Below are 17152 nucleotides of genomic sequence, written 5' to 3'. Positions count from 1 at the left end.
TTCATGCTTTGATAATTTTTGTCCCCGAAAAAGGAATCTGTGGTAGGATTGCGTTTCTTTTTTTTTTTTTAAATTCAATTTTTAATTTATTAATTTGTTTGTTTCCTTTTAGTTTACAGGATTTAATTCCACAATTCCTTGAATTTCACATTTTGTCCCCCTCCTTTCCCTCCCCCCCCCATGGCATCTTATAATCAAGTATAGGATCTATAAATACTTTCACATTATACAATGGTCAGGTTATAAGGATGGATTGTACCAGCTGGAATGAAAAATGGTAAAGAGGACATAAAATCGAATAAGAGAACGAAAAAGATCAGGTATTTTGCTTCCACCTGGATATAAATTTAGTTCTTTCTAGTTCTTTCTCTGGATGCACATTTTTCTCTCCATCATGCGTCTTTTGGGATTGACTTATATCCCTGCATTGTTGAGAAGAGTCCAGTCTATCAAAGTTGGTCATCACACATACGTTGTGTCTGTAATTGTGTACAAATTCCTCCTGGTTCTACTCTTCTCACTCAACATCAGTTCTTTTAAGCCTCTCCAGGTAAATATGAAGACCGCCTGCTCCCCGTTTCTTATAGCGCAATAATATTCCATAACATGCATATACCACAACTTGTTCAGACATTCCCCAATTGATGGACACCCCCTTAATTTCCAATTCTTTGCCACAACAAAAAGAGCTGCTATAAACATTTTTGTACATATGGGTCTTTCTCCCATTTCTATGATCTCTTTGGGATATAACCCTAGGAGTGGTATTGCTGGATCAGAGGGTATGAAAGTATTTATAACCCTTTGGGCATAGTTCCAGATTGCTTTCCAGAAAGGCTGGATCAGTTCACAACTCCACCAACAATGCATTAGTGTTCCAGTTTTCCCACATCCTCTCCAGCATTTGTCATTTTCCTGTTTTGTCATCTTAGCCAATCTGACTGGTGAGATGTGGTACCTCAGAGTTGTTTTGATTTGCATTTCTCTAATCAATAGTGAATTAGAGCATTTCTTCATGTGCTTGTAGATAGCTTTAATTTCTTTCTCTGAAAACTGCCTGTTCATATCCTTTGACCATTTATCAATTGGGGAATGACTCGTATTCTTATAAATTTGACTCAGTTCTCTGTATATTTTAGAGATGAGTCCTTTGTCAGAGACATAGGTTGTAAAGATTCTTTCCCAATTTCCCACCTCCCTCCTAATCTTGGTTACAATGGCTTTATTTGTACAGAAACTTTTCAATTTCATGTAGTCAGAATTATCCATTTTACATTTTATAATGTTCTCTAATTCCTGTTTCGTCATAAAGTCATTCCCTCTCCACAAGTCTGATAGGTAAACTATTCCTTGTTTTAGCAGACTGCTTACAGTATCAACCTTTATACCTAGATCATGAACCCATTTAGACTTGATTTTGGTATATGGTGTTAGATAATGGTCTATGTCCAGTTTCTGCCATACTATATTCCAGTTTTCCCAGCAGTTTTTGTCAAATAGTGAGTTCTTATCCCAAAAACCAGGGTCTGGGGGTTTATCAAACAATACATTACTGTAGTCGTTGACTTCTGAATCTCGTGTGCCTAATCTATTCCATTGATCCACTCCTCTATTCCTAAGCCAGTACCAAGTAGTTTTGATGACTGCTGCTTTATAGTACAGATTGAAATCTGGTAAAGCTAGTCCACCTTCCCTAGCATTTTTTTTCATTAATTCCCTTGATATTCTGGACCGTTTATTCTTCCAGATGAATTTTGATACTATTTTTTCTAACTCTATAAAGTAGTTTTTTGGTAAATTAATTGGTATGGCACTAAATATATAATTTAATTTAGGTAAAATTGTCATTTTTATTATATTAGCTCGACCCAGCCATGAACAATTGATATTTTTCCAATTAGTTAGATCTGACTTTATTTGTGTGAAAAGTGTTTTGTAGTTATGATCATACAGGTCCTGGGTTTGTTTTGGCAGGTAGATTCCCAAATATTTTATAATGTCTACAGTAACTTTAAATGGGATTTCTCTTTCTACTTCTTGCTGTTGAGTTTCATTGGAAATATATAGGAATGCCGAGGATTTATGTGAGTTTATTTTATATCCTGCAACTTTGCCAAATTTATTTATTGCCTCAAGCAGTTTTTTACTTGATTCTCTAGGATTCTCTAAGTATATCATCATATCATATGTGAAGAGCGATAGCTTGGTCTCTTCTTTGCCTAACTTGATTCCTTTGATTTCTTTTTCTTCTCTAATTGCTACTGCTAACATTTCTAGTACCAGATTGAATAAGAGGGGTGATAGTGGACACCCTTGTTTCACCCCTGATCTTATGGGAAATGCTTCCAGCTTCTCCCCATTGCATATAATACTTGCTGATGACTTTAAATAGATGCTACCTATTATTTTAAGGAAGGCTCCATTTATTCCTATACTTTCTAATGTTTTTAATAGGAATGGATGTTGTATTTTGTCAAAAGCCTTTTCTGCATCTATTGAGATGATCATGTGGTTTCTGCTAGTTTTATTGTTGATATGCTCAATTATACTGATGGTTTTCCTAATATTAAACCATCCTTGCATTCCTGGAATAAATCCTACCTGATCCAAGTGTATTATTCTTGAGATAAGTTGCTGTAGTCTTTTGGCTAGTATTTTATTTAGAATTTTTGCATCTATATTCATGAGGGAGATTGGTCTGTAATTTTCTTTCTCTGTTTTATCTCTTCCTGATTTAGGTGTCAGTACCATATTTGTGTCATAAAAAGAATTTGGTAGGACTCTTTCTTCACTAATTTTCCCAAATAATTTGTAGAGTATTGGAATCAATTGTTCTTTAAATGTTTGATAGAATTCACTAGTGAATCCATCTGGCCCTGGAGATTTTTTCCTAGGGAGGTGACTGATGGCTTGTTCAATTTCTTTTTCTGAGATGGGATTATTTAAGTAATCTACTTCCTCTTCAGTTAATCTGGGCAACTTGTATGTTTCTAAATATACATCCATTTCCCTAAGATTGTCAAATTTATGTGCATACAGTTGGGAAAAATAATTCCTAATTATTGTTTTGATTTCCTCTTCATTGGAGGTAGATTCACCCTTTTCATTTTTGATACTCATAATTTGGTTTTCTACTTTCTTTTTTTTATCATATTGACTAAGGGTCTATCAATTTTGTTGTTTTTTTCATAAAACCAGCTCTTGGTTTTATTTATTAGTTCAATAGTTTTCTTAATTTCGATTTTATTAATCTCTCCTTTAGTCTTCAATATTTCTAGTTTAGTATTTAATTGGGGATTTTGAATTTGTTCTTTTTCTAGGTTTTTTAATTGCATGCCCAATTCATTGAGCTCCCTTTTCTCTAATTTAATCACATATGCACTCAGGGATATAAAACTTCCCCTAAGAACTGCCTTTAATGCATCTCACAGATTTTGGTATGTTGTCTCATTATTATCATTCTCTTGAATGAAATTACTGATTGTTTCTATAATTTCTTGTTTGACCCACTCATTCTTTAGGATCAAATTGTTTAATTTCCAGTTAGTTTTTAGTCTGTCTTTCCCTGGCCCTTTATTGCATATAATTTTTATTGCATCATGATCTGAGAAGGATACATTTAATATTTCTGCCTTACTGCATAGAATTGTGAGGTTTTTATGCCCTAGAACATGGTCAATTTTTGAATATGTGTCATGAACTGCTGAGAAGAAAGTATATTCCTTTTTATCCCCATTCAGTTTTCTCCAGAGATCTATCATACCTATCCTCTCTAAAATCCTGTTCACCTCCTTAACTTCTTTCTTGTTTATTTTGAGGTTGGATTTATCAAGTTCAGATAGGGGGAGATTAAGGTCTCCCACTAGTATAGTTTTGCTATATATTTCTTCCTCTAATTCCTTTTCCTTCACCTCTAGGAATTTGGATGCTATACCACTTGGTGCATATATGTTAAGTAGTGATATTGCTTCATTCTCGATGGTGCCTTTTAACAGGATATAGTTTTCCTTCCTTATCTCTTTTAATTAAGTCAATTTTTGCATTTGCTTTATCTGAGATAAGGATTGCTACCCCTGCTTTTTTTACTTTAGCTGAGGCATGATATATTTTACTCCAACCTTTTACCTTTACCTTGTATGTATCCCTCTGTTTCAAATGTGTTTCTTGTAAACAGCATATTGTAGGATTATGATTTCTAATCCATTCTGCTATCCGTCTCCGTTTTATAGGAGAGTTCATTCCATTCACATTTACAGTTATGATTGTTATCTGTTTCTTTCCCCTCATCCTATTCCTGCCCCTGTTAATGTTCGTATTTTCCCTCCCTTCCCCCCCTTAATAGTTTTCCTTTTGACCACCGCCTCCCTCAGTGTTCCCTTTTCCTCCCCTTTTCCCCTTACTACTTCCCTCCCTACAAATCACTCCCACTCCCCTTTTGTAACCCTTTCCCCCTCCTACTGCCTGTAGGATATTGTCATACTTAATGAGGTATGCTATTTTTTCTTCGCATCAAGAATGACAGGAACAGATCTCATGCGAAGCTCCTCTCCCTCCCCTGTTTCCCTCTAAAATGATGTGTGTTCTCCTTGTTTACCTTTCTAAGTCACTGTTGCTTCTCGTAATTGGAGGTTGAATTTTCCATTGAGTTCTGGCTTTTTTATCAAGAAGGTCTGGAACTCTGTGATATCATTGAATGACCATCTCTTTGCCTGGAAGAATATGCTCAGTCTCGCTGGGTATGTGATCCTTGGTTGTAATCCGAGCTGTTTTGCCTTCCTGAAAATTGTATTCCACTGCCTCCGATCTTTCAGTGTGGAGGCTGACAAATCCTGTTCAATCCTCACTGTGGACCCTCGATATTTGAATTGTTTCTTTCTGGCCGCTTGAAGTATTTTCTCTTTTATCTGGTAGTTCTGGAGTTTGGCCACGACATTTCGAGGATTTTTCAGTTTGGGATCTCTTAGAGCAGGTGGATTCTCTCGATTTCTATTTTCCCCTCAGGTTCTAGTATCTCAGGGCAGTTTTCCTTAACGAGCTCTTGGAGAATGTTGTCCAGGTTCATTTTTTCATCACAATTTTCTGGTAGGCCTATGATTCTCAGATTATCTCTCCTGGATCTGTTTTCCAGGTCTGTTATTTTTTCTTTGAGGTATTTTACCTCTTTTTCTAATTTTTCATTTTTGTTGTTTTGCTTGGCTAATTCTTGGTTCCTCATAGAGTTATTTGTTTCCATTTGGTTAATTCTGGTTTTTAGCAAATAATTTTCCTTGGTTAATTTTTGAAGCTCCTTTTCCATATCATACACTTTTCTTTTTAGAGAGATGTTTTCCTCATTATAATGTTTTTCGAATTCTGCTATTTTCGTTTTGAGAGAATGATTCATTTTGTCTTCTATCTCTCTCATTTTGCTTTCAAAGTTCCTTTTGATCTCATCTAGGAGAGCCTTCTGTGCTTGGGATCCATTCCCTGTTGAAGTCTCAGCTGTGAGTGTGGAGTCCACAGTGTCTCCCTCTGAGGTTGGTTCCTCCCTCTGAGGGTAGTAGGACTCTAGAGTCTTTGTCTTTGTAGTCTGCTTTCTACCCATTTTGAGGCAGTGTCCTAGCCACGCCCTTCCTCTAGGATCCCAAGCCTTTACTGTAGAGGGTTTTGCCCTGGGGCAAGAGTTACTATATTTTCAGGGTCAGAGGGGGGGTTTGGAGCAAGTTGGGTTCACTCTGCCATCCTTGTCTTTGGAGGTCCTGAAAGGGGCTTGCTCTTTCCAGTCCCAGCCCTTTGGTGATAGGCCTGGTAGTGGACCTTGTGGTTGGTGGGAAGACTTCCCCTCAGAGTTGATCAGGCTCCTTCCCGGCCTGCTCCCGCCGCGCTGCCGCCGCCACACCTTCCTGCGCAGGCCACCACGCCATCGCCCGCTATTATTCCTTATTATTATTAGAACTTGTCCTTCGCATCTATGTATTGATAAATCTGGAAATGGCCACAGCTGCTGCTGATCTGGAGTCCCTCTGGCTGGTGGCTGGTCAGGCCCGCCCTGGGGCTAAAGCCTCGGCGTGGGGCGGGGCTCGGCTCCCAGAGTGTTACACTGGCCGATTCCTGCAGGCCTGCTGGGCTGTTCTCAGCGGGAGGTTAGCTTCTCTGTGTCATTTTGTGGGTTCTGCAGCTCCAAAGTTTGTTTAGAGTCCCCTTTTTACATGGATTGGGGAGGGTGGAAGCCGGAGCCGCGGGAGGGTCGTGCTTCTACTCCACCATCTTGGCTCCGCCCCCCTGTATGTCAGGATTGCGTTTCACCTGCTTGCTCATGTTGCCAGTCAGTTATTTGACTTTTTAACTCTTTGCCATGGTAGAACTCGGTTTTCAGAATGGAGAGAGCTTTGTCCCAAATTGCTGGGGTTTTCACAGCTGCTGGAACAATTAGTAGGGCACCCTCTCTGCAGCCTCCACAGGCTCTGGCACCTGGCCACACATCCTAGGACCTCCACCCAAGACTGGGATCCACATCCAAGCAGGTCAAAGCAAGAGTGATTTACATCACCTCTGAATGTTGCTTGGTCCCTCTACAATCTCCAGGCCAGAAGCTCCTGGGGCAGCCTTGTGGCTTTGTCTGCTTCTTGCCCCAGGGGCCAGACTGATCTCTTCTGTCCACCGCTGTTCTAACAGAGTTCCACACTGACCTTTTACTTTGTCTTTATTGGTTGAGAAGTGTGGAAACTGCCACAGCTGATGGTGTTTCACTTTCCTGAAGTCTGCTCCGATCTCTGTTGCTGGTCAGGGCTGCTCAGGGGCCAAAACCACTCATGTGGGGCTGGCCAGGGCTCCCAGCAGTGCTGCGTTAACCCCTTCCTGCTGGCCTGCCTTCAGTGGGAGATTTGTTTCTGTCACTTTGTGGGTTCTGTAGCTCTAAACTTTGTTTAGAGTTATTTTTTACATGTATTGGAGGTCTGGCCCTCTATTTTCCTCTTTATTTCCTCTCTTGGATTTAGTGCCATGCCTCGTGGTCTACACTTTCTATTGAGTGCTTAAATTCTACTTCATTTATAGACCCCTAACCCCGCCCCCCCCCCATTAGCAAGGTGTTGCTCATAATGTACCATTAAGTGTTATATCCCCCCAGTGCTTATCAGTAAAAGGTCCAGCACATCATCTCTATTAACTACATTTAATATGTTACTAAGACCAGTTGTTCTTTATAAGTACAATAGTGAACTTTTATCTACTTCAGTCCTTTAACATTATAATCCCTTTTGGTTGCTTATTTTTTAAGTATTCCAGAGTATTTTGCCTGATAATAGAGTAATCCAAATTGAATGTACTAATATTTAAAGTCATTTATAATGAATATGGAGAGAAAGGTTGTGTTTGTCAAAGAAGACTAATACTGACATTTAGAATCCAGGAAGAATTGACATGTAATATTTTGTTTTTTCCCCTATTTTTTGTAGCTTGCCCACCAATGTATGAGGGAAGTACGACGTGCTGCCATCCAAGCTCAGAAAAACTGTAAGGAGACCCTACCCCGAGCTCGCCGTCTCACAAAGGAAATGCTTCTGTACTGGAAGAAATATGAAAAGGTGGAGAAGGAGCACCGTAAACGTGCTGAGAAGGAGGCCCTGGAGCAGCGTAAGCTAGATGAAGAGATGAGGGAGGTAGGTGTAGAGTACCTAGGTCAAAATTGGTCATGTTTATTTCATTGGTTCTAAATTGAACTTGACATATTATCAAATTTTCCTTTGTAAGAAGCATGAATTTTCTTTAGATCTTGGTAGTGATGATTATTGGGATATGTTGGACGACAAAGTTCAGGTAGATGTTTTTGTGTTTTTAGTTAGGTTCCTTATTCTGACCTTTATGTTTCCTTCACCACCACCCTCATGCTCACGACCTAGATGTGGGTTGACTTGATTCAAGCATTACAGTACTGTCAGCTGTTATTTGGATCTATTAGACAAGCAGAATGCCAGGTTAAACTAGCCTGGGGCCAGACCAGGTCAGGTGCCTTTTGTCCCAGGCCTGTCTGTGTTGTTCAGGCTGTAGGCTGCATAATTATTGAGTCCAAAGCCTGCCGGGCTGGGTTGGGGTCTACATGCGGTGCTATGTGCACACACATAGTAGAGTAGGAAGCAGAAGTATGGATACAGCCAGTAAACAAGAAGGTTGGATGATGGATACAAGAGAAGAAAGAAGAGGACGGACAGGGAATAATAAACAAATAACGGTGAGACATGCTCTGCCAACAAAAAGAGAGAGAGGGAGGAAGGCTGCTGGTGAAGCAAAATGAACAGACTGCTCATCAGAATGAAGGACTGACCAGATCCCAGGATAATTCCATTGGTCATGAAGGTGTGCTCTCTGCAGTTGGGAAAGTTTCAGCTGCACATGAAGACCTGCTCTGTCACCAAGAGGTGTACACTAAGGTGCTAGCTCTGTGGAGCAGTGGTAGGATCAACATGAGCTCTTGGATGAAGAAAAATGTAGGGCCTGAAAGTTCAGACACTGGTGGCTTCATCTAATTGTTCCAGAACAAATGTTATCCCATCAAGTGTAGAAGGGATCAGATCCACAATGAAAGAGAGGAATCCAGAGGAGAGCTGCATCCACACCCTAAAGGCAAAGAGTTTGCATAGAAATATTACCTTTCTGCTGGAATTTGAGAAGATCAAAGGTTTACCAGAAGATTTTAGTAATCCTAAAATAGGGTCTAATTGTTCTGTCCTGTATAGTAGAGAGAAAATGAAAGGCTCTGCAGGACTTCAAGGAGGGCAATGCTATTTTCATTTTCCCAAATACTGATTAAATGTCCAGGCACTCCAAAGAAGATCATTTATTTGTCAGAGACCTACTTTAGCAAGACTTAGAAAGTGAGCCAAAGCCAATATAATTGTCAGTGCTGCCCTTGGTACCATTTTGGAGGTTAAGAAATATGTGGAAGTTTGGCGAACTACTGCCCCCAAACTGGTTTTACATTTTCAAATACACTGGCTCTTAGGTGGTAGTTTGCCAACCCCAGGAGTAGAAGAAAAGCATCTTAACATAAACTACCAGGAAAATTTTATTGAGGTTTGGCTGGACAAATAGGAACTTGTACAAACCTGGAAAGACCAAAATGATTCCATGTCATTACACCTGTGAGGTCCCTAGATGTGGCCTGGAGCAGTCCAGTTGCAGATGCTGCTGCCTACATGGGTAGAACTCTTTCACACAACAAATACCCAAATATCTTTGGCATTGGAAACTCTACCAATCTTCCTAAATCAGACAAATGTTACAGTGGCTGCTGTCTGTAGTTCTCAACAAAAAAATTTTGTTAATATAAGAAAGATCAGTCAGCAAGTATGATGGATGTATATCCTATCCACTTGTTACTAGCTACACCAAGGTTATTCTTGCTGAGTTTGACTGTAGTGCTCAACCTCAAGAAACCTTTCCCTTTGATCAGGGCAAAGATCAACTCTCTGTGTCCCTTATGAAAGCTTATATGTGATACATTTTCTTTATTGGAATAGCATACTAAAGGTATACTGGCATAGTGGAGGAAGTGGGGGTGAATAGCAGAATCTAAAAGGGTATGGTTATGGCCAAGGGTTAGGCTCCCCTATTAATGTTGTTAGATGCTGAGACACCTTTTGTTCCCTGATGTGCCTGCGCCTCTCTCTTTGTCCATTAACATCCTATTGAGTATGCATATAGATTTAGGCAACCCTTTGAAGAGCTCCCAGGGAATCTGCCTTGATTTTGAGGTGAGCACCTAGTTTTCATGTGTGAGTTGCTGCCCTTTGGAACTTCAAGAGATATATTAAATTTAGCAGTGTAGCTTCAAAGCCTTTAGATAGTTTTGACTGTGATGTAAGTCTGGCAAGTGTCCTTGCATTTGCATTGAAAGTTGGTAGGCATAGCATTTATCTTTGACTTAAGTCTTTTTTCCCCTGAAGTTTAAAAATAGACATTTATTGTTCCCTTGATAGGTTTGTGATTATTCACTTATTCAAGGGATATGCTTTCTTTTATTTTTTAAAAATTTATAATTCATTTATTTTTATTTTTAACATTCATTTCCACAAGATTTTAAGTTACAAATTTTCTCCCCTATCCCCAACCCAAGATGGCAAGCACACTGAATACACCTTCCCCCAATCTGCCCTCTCATATCCCCCTCCCCCCTCCATGCCAAGGAGTATGCTTTCTTGATGAAGGTGAAGGAATATGTTATTTTTATATCCTTTTCTGAAAAGTCCATCTTACCCAAGCACTTTAAGTATTGCAGCTGTGGGCATCCTATAATAAATATCAAGATTTTTCAAATTCTGATGTTCAAGTTTGAATTCCAGTCTTATTTTCTTTTCTGCTCATCTCACCATGTCTTCTGATTTGTGTTAGTCTTATTTGAAGAATTAATTTATTTAATAATAAGCTGGTCTTGATTGTTCTTATTGAGTTCATAGACAATTTGAATTTAGGTTGCCGTTGTCAAACATTTTTTACAGGCATTGTTTTGAGTTTTTTTTTTTTTTAAGGTATTGTTGGAGCTTCTCAGCTTCAGGCAGAATCCTGGGAATATTTTGTTTCTTTGAGAGACCTGCCCTCAGAAGTAGAAGTAGGGCTTGCCATTGAGACTCAGAAGAATTCAAAATTCTTAGCTATTTGACATTGCTTTTGGTAGCATATCTCTGTTGTTTATCATAAATTACTGCGATCAATACTCCTCAGAATTGAATGTTACAGATATAGTGGTTTAGTGATTAGAATGGCAGGGTTCAATTACAGTAGATGGTTTCAATTCTGACACTTAACTAGTTTTGTGACTTAATTCCTCATGCTTGGGAAATTCCCAAGAACTTATCTACTAGGTCAAACTAAGTCATAAACTTGGTGGAGTGAGTTCCTACTCCCAAGTTCTTGTTAGCAAAATCATAGATTTTTTGCCAAAAAGATATTGAATGAAACATGTTTAGACTAGCTGTCTTTGTATCTGTCATGTAGACTTTGGTTTCTTATTGTATTTGTTTGTAATAATTACAAACAAATTTGAGTGCATAGTGCTAACATATTTGCTTGGAACCTAGGCTTGAGTGTATCACTTATTAATTATATATCCTTAGGCATTTTACCTTCTGGGTCCCCAGTTTCCTCATTTGTGCAGTGGGTATATTTAATGAGATAATCTCTTGCGAAGTGCCTTTATACTGTCCAGTTGGGTGATGGGTACAGGGGTTCTGGCTTTTGTGCCTTTTTATTCATAGTAGTAATAGTATTAATAAGTATCACAAGCAAATGTTTCAGACAAGAAGCCTCACTGAAGAAAAGGTCTCGTGTTAAGAAAGTATGGGCTTCCTTACACTTATGAGTGAAGGTAATTCTTATTTTCATAATATTCAGTGAACATTTTTGCATACAAGTTTGACCCGATTTAAAGGCACATCATGAAAAATTAGATGATCTAAGCTTTGATATTTTCTTGTTACTACTTTTGAGATATCCAAGTGAAAACTAAGCTAGATATCTTTTTTGTTTGTTTCTTAATTTGTTTTTGTTTTTTTTTTAATTAGGCTAAAAGGCAACAACGTAAATTAAACTTCCTCATCACCCAGACAGAATTGTATGCCCACTTTATGAGTCGTAAACGGGATATGGGACATGATGGAATACAGGAAGAGATATTACGAAAACTGGAAGACAGTTCTACCCAGAGACAAATCGATATTGGTGGAGGGGTTGTAGTTAACATTACCCAAGAGGATTATGGTGAGAACTGAGCTGGGAACCATAGAAAATTGAATAGTAACCTAGTGTATTATAGAAATAGTACAAGATTAGGAGTCACTAGAACTGGATATGAGGCCTGCCACTAATTATGTTAATTAAGTTAACTTAGTTAAGTTACTTAACCTCTTTAGTCATCCTTTTCCTCTATCCTTTTCTGATGAGGGCATTGAGGTCTACAAATTCCAATGGAGGTTCTCTAGGATTTCTTCCAGTTGTAATTTTTTATGAAATTGCTACACTACCTGACAGGGATTGCATATATTAGAAGCACCAGGGCATAATGAGGATTATGTGTTTGTATAACTGCTTCTTTTGAAGATAACCTACTTTTAAAAATGATGTGTGAATTTTTCCTTTTTTTTAGATAGCAACTATTACAAAGCCCAAGCCCTGAAAAATGCTGAAGATGCTTATCAGATTCACCAAGCTCGGGTGAGTCTTAGATGGTTAAAAAAAATGATCCCCAAAAGAATCCCCCCCCCCCTTTTTTTTTTTTTTTGCTTTTTGGAGGGGGGGAAAGCAGGACAATTGGGGTGACTTTTTGTCAATTGTGACAATTGAGTGACTTGCCCAAGGTTACACAGCTAGTAAGTGTTAAGTGTCTGAGGTTGGATTTGAACTCAGGTCCTCCTGACTCCAGGACAGGTACTCTATTCACTGCTCCACTTAGCTGCCCCACAAAAGAACCTTTTAACTAAGGATCTGTTGATCACATTTTCTGTGAAAGGTTCTAAACAGCTCCTTTCTCATGTGTTGGTTATGTTCTCTGTTTACTTTTAGAAAATTAAGAAAATAGAAGGACAACAAGGGAAAAAGTAATCTCATATCAAGATATGAGGGTGTTTTTTATTGAATTTAGTCCTGTTTTCCCTTTGTTTATCCCCAGTGTATTAATGTGGGAGGCAGTTCACTGTGGTTCAGTACATTAGAGCAAGAGGGTACTTGAGCTTGGATGGGAAAAAAAATTCTTTATTTGTACTCATTACTAAAATTAGCATTTTCTTCCATTATTAATTTCTTTATTAAAATGGACTGAAAAGAAGGCTTCAGCAGACTGCTAAACGTTCCATGATGCTGCAAAACTTAAGAACACTTGCATTAGAGTAGATTTGGTTGTCAAGAAAGCTTTATGGTGATCCAGGTTTCTCTGTTGTTTGATGCTCGCTGGATTGATTACTCTGTACTCTGTATAAAGTAGTTTTTTGTTTTTTTTTGCCTTTTGGAGGGCAGTTGGGATTAAGTAACCAAGGTTACACGGCTAGTTTTTTTGTGTGGGTGTTAAGTATCTGAGGCTGGAACCAAACTTGGGTCCTCCTGACTCTGGGGCCAGTGCTGTACTCACTGCGCCACCTAGCTGCCCTGAGTATAAAGTAGTTTTAACTCATTAAACAGCATTCTAGCTGTATTATGATTAGTGACCTAATATCTACAAAATTTATTTGGAAATACTGAAGTTGAATTAAGAGAGAAAGATACTTTAAAACACTACATTGGAACCTTTCTCTTACTGTTCTTAATTATCATAGGATATTATCATAGGTGAAATGGTATTATGATGAGGACTTCCTGGTTTTTAGGCAATGAATGCTCCTTGCGTGGCATCTAAGATTTAAGTCACAGGTTCTTAACTTTTCTTTCATGAAGCTTTTGGCAAATTAGGTGATGCCTATGTCCCATATCTCAGAATAATGTTTGTAAGTGATAAAATACACAGGATTACAGATGAAACCAATGATACTGAAATGCAGTTATGAAGATTTTTTTTTTCTTTTTGGAGGGCAATTGGGGTTAAGTAACTTGCCCAAGGTTACATGGCTAGTATTTTTGTGTGGGTGTTAAGTGTCTTAGGCCGGAACCGAACCTGGGTCCTCCTGACTCTGAACTCAGGTCCTCCTGACTCCGGGGCCAACGCTCTACTTACTGCACCACCTAGCCGCCCCATGAAGATTTTTTTAAAAGCAAGTTTGTGGAGCCCCCCCCCCCCCCGTTAAGAACTCTTTATTTAGATCATGTGCTGTTTTACCAAATTATTTACCAAATTATTAAGTATGACAGATAATGTTGAGGTCGTGATTCAGTTTATATAGGATTTAAAAATGTATTTCAATTATGATTGTCTCTCTTAGTACAAGGTGTGAGTACTGTCATTATTTTAGGACTTTTGCTAGCATCTTACCTATTTTAAAATCTTTTTATTTTTCAGACAAGGTCATTTGATGAAGATGCAAAAGAGAGCCGGGCAGCAGCCCTACGGGCTGCAAACAAATCAGGCACTGGATTTGGGGAGAGTTATAGCCTGGCAAACCCATCAATCCGAGCTGGGGAGGATATTCCACAGCCCACAATTTTTAATGGCAAATTAAAAGGCTATCAGCTGAAAGGCATGAATTGGTTGGCCAATCTGTATGAGCAGGTGAATTTAAGAGCTGTGGCACCCTTTGTACCTGCTTTCTTAAAGTCAGTCATTGACCCAGGTGATTGAGAAGTGAGCACAAGGAAACATTTTAGATTTAAACCCTTTAACAAACCTTTGTCTTTTTTGTTTTGCAAGAAGCAGTGTCAGCTAACCCCTTAAAATAATATCTGACTTCTTTATGAAAAACTGACCACAGACAGCTATGTTCTACTTGAGAGATTCGATATCTCTTTATGTGTCAGTTTGGGTGAGCATAGTAAACAAAACTATATGGCCATTTGCTCACATTAGATAAATGATCAAAGATTCTGTTAAATATACTAGGTCTCTTTTATACTGTTTGGTGTTTAGTTCTAGCTGTATAACTACAGTGTTAGGGATAGTTATTCCTGTTCACATTCCTTATGGGACATTGTCTCTAGTCTCTTGTCTAGGATAACTTTTGTAGTATTTCAAATGTTGGTGTAGACTGTCTCTAAGGAAGTAGTGACTCTGTATTGGGTTTTTTGTTGTTTTTTTTTTCAGGGCATTAATGGAATTCTAGCTGACGAGATGGGTCTTGGTAAAACAGTGCAAAGCATTGCCCTCTTGGCACATCTGGCTGAAGTAGGTGACCTCAGTTTCTTTATCTCATCTTACTTCTTTTCACCTACTGTATGATCCCATTCACCTGGACTCATATCCCTGACCCTGAACACATACTGTATTCTAGGTCTTAAGTCTCTCTGCCTTTGTTCACACTGTTGTTCCCTATACCTCAATTCCTACCCATCCTCTTTTTCAGTAAAATTCATTGATAACGTTTTATTTTGACAAAATGATGTACTTCCCAGTAAACATCCAAATGATATCCCTCCCAACAAAGTATATTCCTTGAAAACAACTAGTTTTTCAACTATTAACAGAAGTGTCCTTTAACCTGGATTATATGGTAGTAATATTGACTATTGCATTAACCATTATTGTTTCTCACTGGTCTGAATAATTATATATATAAACAACTATATTCTAACAATGAGATATATGGTTCTTCTGTTTTTACTTTCTTCATCTTCTATTATTTCATACAAGATACCATATTTCTGACTTCTTCATATTTGTCACTCTAACAGTGAAATAATATTCCACTACATTGAAATTTATGACAGAATGACTTTTGAGGTTTTATGATCATAAGATCTCAGCAAAAAATCAATGGTAATAGGATACTGAAGTCAGTCTGTTCTTACTGCATTATATTTGAACTCATTGGCATTGCAGCAAAGTACTGCATTTTGTTAACTGTTATTTCTTGCCAATTGATAAAAGCTATAAGAATGAAATAGATTTTGTTGTGAGGCCATACTAGAGAAAATAAGATCACAATTTGGAATCTAAGGCAAAAAAATAATTACTTTTGGAGCAGCATTGTTAGGAGACATCTTTTGTTACAACCTATGCTTGCTATGGTGGAGCTACTCTTATTTATCATAATCCTTTATAAAATGTTTTAAGTAATTGTAAGAATTATAAGAATACAATTGACTGAACCATTCTTTTGTTGTCCTTGTAGAGAGAGAACATTTGGGGACCTTTCTTAATCATTTCCCCTGCTTCTACACTCAATAACTGGCATCAAGAATTTTCAAGATTTGTTCCTAGATTTAAGGTAGTAAATGTATTTTGTGTATCCTAAAGAACTTGCTAATTTTCTTTCTTTTTTTTGCTTTTCGGAGGGCACTTGGGGTTAAGTGACTTGCCCAAGGTCACACGTCTGGTTTTTCTGTGTGTGTGTTAAGTGTCTGAGGCCGTATTTGAACTGAGGTCCTCCTGACTTCAGGGCTGGTGCTCTATTCACTGCACCACCTAGCCACCCCTGAACTTGCTCATTTTCTATAGTTAATTATATCACATAATTTACTTAATTGCTAATAATAGGGTGGGTTTGGAGTTTTTTTCTCCCTCTTCTTTTTGTTTCCAAAGCACTGTATATTCATTAATGGAATTGCTTTTGACCTCAAAGAGGAGGGCATGAATATTTTTCTCCATGAATGGGAAATTTATGGATTAAACTAAGAAGTTAAATTGAGGAAATTGTTTGAGGACATATAGACCATTACGTTCCACTGGGGAAAGGCAGGACACAAAAGGGACCTGAAAAGGTGATTGGTACTTGCTGGAGCCATTCTGAGGAGCCCTGGCTACACTGATTTAGAGCTGAGCTTGAGTGCTTCTTCATCAAGGTCTTGCCTGGGGCAGAGGTTAAAAAAAAGTAGTCTGAAGAGTCAGAGGCTGTGAAATGAATTGCATATTCTACATTCCCAAACTCAGATCTTTAGTGCAAGAAGATTTGTGTGAACTGGTATAATGCAGAGTAAAGGAACTAGGAAAATGATTTACATGACTGGGCTAGGGTAAAGGGAAATTAACTCTATACAATTTCAGAACTGATCAATTCAGGTACCCATCCTAAACTCAAAAGGAATTGTGGAGAACCACACTTCTCTCTTGGCAGAGAGTAATTATGAATCTTAGGGTTGATGTAACACAATTTAGACATGCCACATACTGATTTGTTTTTCCTAAATGTACTTTTTTTTGTTACAAGGAGAGATTCTATTGCGGTAGGTAAAGGGAGTCATTAGGAAGTAGTAATGTTATACCAAAAAAATGGCATTTAGAAAAGAAGAAAAAAGTTATTGTTTATATTAGAAAATTCAGTTGTGAAAATATCAGTAAACATTCATGCACATGCCTACCTTCTTAGCTCTTTGAAAATCTTTAACAATAATAATAATAATATACACCAAAGACATCTTTGATGAAGATATGAAGAGGGAACTGGCATGCTTCTTCAACTTATAACAGACCAGATCTTTAATCTTTTTCTAGTTTTAATCTTTAGTTACATTATTGACTGAAAGTTATAGAGCAGGGGTGGGGAAACTGTGACACTTTGAGGCCACATGTGACCCTCTAGCTCCTCAAGTACTGCCCTTTGAC

General features: G+C 38.2%; 1 protein-coding gene across 2 annotated transcripts in view; it reads left to right on the top strand.

The window, feature by feature from the left end:
- The window catches only part of INO80 (INO80 complex ATPase subunit), a 125679-nt gene that overhangs the window by 35862 nt on the left and 72665 nt on the right, over positions 1-17152 (top strand). For both annotated transcript variants that reach the window (XM_069105765.1, XM_069105766.1), the window contains exons 9-14: positions 7437-7640; positions 11538-11733; positions 12119-12186; positions 13958-14167; positions 14696-14776; positions 15723-15818. In XM_069105765.1, coding sequence (XP_068961866.1) covers positions 7437-7640; positions 11538-11733; positions 12119-12186; positions 13958-14167; positions 14696-14776; positions 15723-15818 — 855 coding nt within the window. The remainder of the gene's footprint in view (positions 1-7436; positions 7641-11537; positions 11734-12118; positions 12187-13957; positions 14168-14695; positions 14777-15722; positions 15819-17152) is intronic.

Source organism: Petaurus breviceps, unplaced genomic scaffold, assembly GCF_028583685.1.
Source record: "Petaurus breviceps papuanus isolate PSGF00001 unplaced genomic scaffold, PetGlider_PUasm1.0 77, whole genome shotgun sequence".
Taxonomy (NCBI): domain Eukaryota; kingdom Metazoa; phylum Chordata; class Mammalia; order Diprotodontia; family Petauridae; genus Petaurus; species Petaurus breviceps.
Note: the sequence above shows the minus strand (reverse complement) of the source record. Positions and strands in the feature narration are given on the sequence as shown.